Raw genomic sequence first — 5,162 nt, 5'->3', positions numbered from 1 at the left:
GAGGTGAGGCTGAGGGTGGGAAGAGGGATGGGGCCAGAGGGGTGGCTTAGATTGTTTGCCTACCATTTTGTATTGTTAAGTGCAGGGGGGCATCCTCAGTACCCTGCTTTTGCTCCCAACACCCAGTTTTTGCTCCTAGCTCTTCAGAAATGGCAGTTGGGTCTTTAGTCTTTTGTATCTTTTGGTCCAGAACTCGCCCAGGCCCACAGTTATCTTTAGTTTCATATAGTTTCTTTGTATTTTGTAGCTGGAAGAGAGGTGTGTCCATGTGCAAGCTTTGCAGCACTATAGCAAAAGGTCCCAGCTACTAGGCCTGTCTCAGTTTCTTGACTATGCCCATATAAACAGATATGAGTGGTTTATTTTATGCTTTTTACACAAATGGGAACATACTAAACATACTATTTTGTACTTTATTTTTTCTGTTTGACAAGTATCATGGAATTCTTTGGCACCATTGGAAATAATCATTGGATACTATGGCTAACCAAGTGGCACTTTGGTAAAGAATCCACCTGTCAGTTCAGGAGACACAACACAACACATGGATTTGAGCCTTGGGTTGGGAAGATCCTCTGGAGTAGGAAATGTCAACCTGATCTAGCATTCTTGCCTGGAAAATTTCAAGGGTAGAGGAAGCAAGTGGGCTACAGATAGTCCATGGGGTCACAAAGTGTCAGACATGACTGAGCAACTGAGCACCAACATTATGTCTGCATATGTTTTTGTAAGTAAACAGAAAGATATTTAAAGACAGACACCAACATTTCACAATGATTTCATCAGTTGTGTGGAGTGTTTGGGGGGAAGAAAAAGAGAATCTTCATTTTTTTTTTTTTTTTAGAGATTACTATTTTATTTGAATTGTTACAGTTATGGTGTATTATAGTTACAATTTAAGCTATATAATTAAAAAAGAATGTAGGCGGCATTTACTTTTGGCTGTAGACAGTGGACCTTACAGGAGTTCAAAGAAGGGGGCTTTCCCTGTTGGTCTGTTAGAAAAGCAATGGGAATGAAGTAAGGGTTTGACTCAGATGGATGACAAAGTGACTGAACACACTGCTGGGGATGAGAAGTCAATAGATCAGCCTGGTATCTGTGGAGAATTTGCAGAAGGGAATAGTAGGAGACGAGCTGTCAGGCAGGCATTTGGGCATGGAGGACACTGAAAGGCCATATAATCATGTAGATGTTACTTTGTAATAATGTACCAGCTTCCTTCCCCTTGAATCAGGCCCAGCATTGGCAAGGCCTTGATAACCCACATAAACGACTCCTCAAGGGCTGTCTCAACTGAAATACTTTTCTGGGATGGTGAAAGGTATGAAAGCTGGGTGTAGGGTGGAAGGATTGAGAGCTTAGTGGAGAGCATTAGCCCCCATGGAGATGGAAAGGTGGGTTTCCATATAACCCTTGATTTCTGCTCTACTTTTGGTCAAGCCAACAGATCAGGAACCTCCTCTGGAGAAAGACAAATATCTCAGGGGCTGATATTTCCTTTTCATTTAAGGTTTCTCTCCAGTCAATCTGTAATTGGTTCTCAGGGGCCCCTCCCCTCTAGGCAATTGTCAGCCCTCTTTTGTGATAAAGGGAAGGACCTACAACAAAGAAAAGCCAAAGGAATTGGGGACCTAGAAAAGGAGATGGAGAGTGGAAGAGAGAATGACTCTGGGAAGTGGAAGGTGACAGGTGCGACATTTCTAATCAATGTCCTACATTATTTCAGGTTGAGCTCAAGAAGGGAGGAGTTGAAGTTGGGAAACTTCAATAATCTGAATTCTTTGGAAGATCTTAGCACATAGTCTGCTTTTCACAATTTTTTTCCTTTGGAAGTGCTTGCAGGTGAGTTTCTTATTTTTGTATAATTGTTTACAGCTTAGTTCACAGACTCTTTAAAATATAGGTAAAGAATTGGTATTTATGGGGTTTTCTCCTCTGATCATAAACACATTTTGTTTAACCCAGAGAGTCAAAAGTCTGTTTTTCAAAGGCATTTGAAGAAATCCCAGTTGTCCTCTGGAATTCCAGTGTTGCAACGTCTTCCACTAAAACTTTCCCATTTCTCTATAATCCTCACTTCCTTTTATCTTCTGTTTTCCTTCTTTATTCCCACTTCCCCAACCCTTGAAAAATAGAGTGAAAATGTGGTGATCTGAAAAACCAGGATTGTGTTATGATTTGAAAATAGTTTTCATGTGAGTGAATTAAAAAAAAAATTATTTTATTAATAGTTTTTGGCTGCATAGCAGGCAGGATCTTAGTTCCCTGACCAGGGATCAAACCCATGCCCCTGTGGTGGAAGTGCACAGTCTTAACCACTGGACCTCTATGGAAGTACCTGAGTAAATTTTTAAAACATTCCCAAGAACAGTCTCGTGTAGAGATGACAACCATATTTTCACAAACTCTACTAGCTGATTCTGTGATAACACACACACAGGAATAGCTGCATTTTCCCTATACTTTTCCCCTCTGCTTCCAATCATTCGATGCATTCTCATTTTTAATAAACACACACACATCCCTTTGGATAGCATATGAGATCTTCCTCACAGGTACTCAGGTGCATTTTCAGCTCTTCACTCAGTTACATATCTTTGCTTTCCATTGTGTCTCTCCTGCCTAGAATGCTGAGCTCACTCTCCTATCCTTTGCCTGGCTGACTCTTGTTCTTCAAGACTTTACCTACAATTACTTCCTCAGGGAACCTCTCTGACCTTGATTATTACACTCCCTCAGATCCTAGTCTGGGTTGAGTTTCTCTCTACTCACGTGGCACCTGTACATTCCTCAATCTTATTATTTGTCATGTTTGTAGTATAAAACCTTGTATGAAACTAGAATGTAAAGAAGATTATTTTGGTAAGGGAGAGGGGAATCTAGAGACTGTGAGGCCAAAATTGTGCTAAGATAGTCCTAAAGAGGTCATGACACTAATGGTGGGATAGCAGAGAGGGGCTATATAAGAATTTCCCAAGCAACAATTGATAAGGTGCTAGAGGAATAAGAGACAGTGTTAAGATAAAGATGACGACAATACAGCAAACTTGAGTATCAGGCAGAATTTTCAAACCACTCACAATGGAGCTGGTTGTGCTCAGGAAAGATAAAAAGATTTTTTATTTTATTTTTTAAATTTTTAGATATTTTATTTAAAATATTAGTTAGATATTGTATCTAACTAAAATGTCCAGATAGAGACTGGTAATCTAACAATATTAGGGGAAACATATGAAAATTTAAAATAATTCATGTTGGACTTTTGCCCTTTAAACCTTTACTTATTTATTTTTGGGAGAATGGCATTGAAACATGTATAATATCATATATGAAACGAATTGCCAGTCCAGGTTCGATGCACGATAGTGAATGCTTGGGGCTGGTGCACTGGGATGACCCAGAGGGATGGTATGGGGAAGGAGGAGGGAGGAGGGTTCAGGATATGGAACACATGTATACCTGTTGATTCATGTTGATATATGGCAAAACCAACACAATATTGTAAAGTTAAAAAATAAAATAAAATAATAAAAAAAGATTTAAAAAAATCATGCTGATTGTAAGCTGTGATAGGACACAAAGCAGACATTTGAATGGCATTATACTGTTGCTCACGAGGAAGGCTCTATGACTGGTTATAGAGATTGGGAAGGTAGAATGTATTATATCATAAAAATATTAGATTGAACTAATAGGTTAAGGTTTCTGAAGACTGAAAACTGTGAGTTTGGGCCAACTTTCTTGAGTCTTGAATATGTGCATAGTTAAGGAATGCAGTGGAGGACAGGAGTTGGAAAAGCAGTAAGCAACTAAAAAAGGGAGAGAAAAGGACAACATGTGTTAAAGATTCTTGTTTTTGAGATTCACTTTTATCTTTTTCATTTTAGCTCTACTTATCTCGGGCTTGGTGTAGAAGATGCAAAGAAGCACTAGAATCTGTCACTTAATCACTGCAGAAACTTGGATGATCTTCATGGAAACGGTCTCCATAGGAAACCAAACGATTACTGAATTTGTCCTTCTTGGTTTCTATGTCAAAGCTGAGCTGCATCTCCTTCTCTTTATTGTGTTCACTGTCATCTATGCGTCCATCATCCTAGGGAACCTGCTAATCATTGTGGCGGTGGTTAGCTCTCAGAGGCTCCACACACCCATGTATTTCTTCCTGGTTAATCTGTCCTTCCTGGAGATCCTCTATACTTCGTCAGTGGTGCCCAAGATGTTGGAGGGCTTCTTGCAGGAGGCGGCCATCTCTGTGGCTGGTTGCTTGCTCCAGTTCTTTATCTTTGGTTCTTTAGCCACTGCTGAGTGCTTCCTACTGGCTGTCATGGCATATGATCGCTACCTGGCCATCTGCTACCCGCTCCGCTACCCTCTCCTGATGGGACCCAGATGGTGTTTGGGGCTGGTGGTCATAGCGTGGCTCTCTGGCTTCATGGTAGATGGACTGGTTGTAGCCCTCACGGCCCAACTGAGATTCTGTGGCTGCAACCACATTGACCACTTTTACTGTGATTTCATGCCTTTAATGAGCCTGGCCTGCTCAGATCCCAGTGTAGCCCAGATGACAACATTCATTCTGTCTGTGGTCTGCCTCACTGTTCCCTTTGGACTGATTCTGACATCTTATGGCCGGATTGTGGTGGCTGTGCTGAGAGTTCCTGCTGGGGCCAGCGGAAGGAAGGCTTTCTCTACATGTTCCTCGCACCTAGCTGTAGTGTTCACATTCTATGGCTCTCTCATGGTCTTGTACATTGCGCCCTCTGCTGTCCACTCCCAGCTCTTCACTAAGGTCTTTGCCCTGCTCTACACTGTGGTCACTCCTGTGTTCAATCCTGTGATTTATACTCTGAGGAATAAGGAAGTTCAACAGGCACTATGGAGGCTTCTGTATGTTAAGCAAACTGAAACGATTGAAGGAGGATGGTGGTAAAGATGTTATTTGGACTTTGGCATGTCTTCCAGGATTGGTTGGGTAGGAATAACTTCCATTTTGACATTTCCCTCTGTGATAAGTTTAATAGTTATACTAAAAATGGGTATTGTAGAACAATAACTTTAAGGTGCTTACTTAAAACATTTTACTTTAATATTTTATTATTTCTTTATTAAATAGGCTGTCAATATTTCCTATAGTAAATAGCTATGCAAAAATAGCA

General features: G+C 40.7%; 1 protein-coding gene across 1 annotated transcript; it reads left to right on the top strand.

The window, feature by feature from the left end:
• Positions 1 to 3,976: 3,976 nt before the first annotated feature.
• LOC102272436 (olfactory receptor 11A1) lies at positions 3,977 to 4,936 on the top strand. The gene has a single exon (XM_005910067.2). It carries the CDS (start codon positions 3,977 to 3,979, stop codon positions 4,934 to 4,936), a length of 960 nt encoding a protein of 319 aa, XP_005910129.2.
• Positions 4,937 to 5,162: the final 226 nt, after the last annotated feature.

The sequence above is a fragment of the Bos mutus genome, chromosome 23 (assembly GCF_027580195.1).
Source record: "Bos mutus isolate GX-2022 chromosome 23, NWIPB_WYAK_1.1, whole genome shotgun sequence".
Taxonomy (NCBI): Eukaryota; Metazoa; Chordata; class Mammalia; order Artiodactyla; family Bovidae; genus Bos; species Bos mutus.
This window is presented reverse-complemented; position numbering and strand designations above follow the sequence as displayed.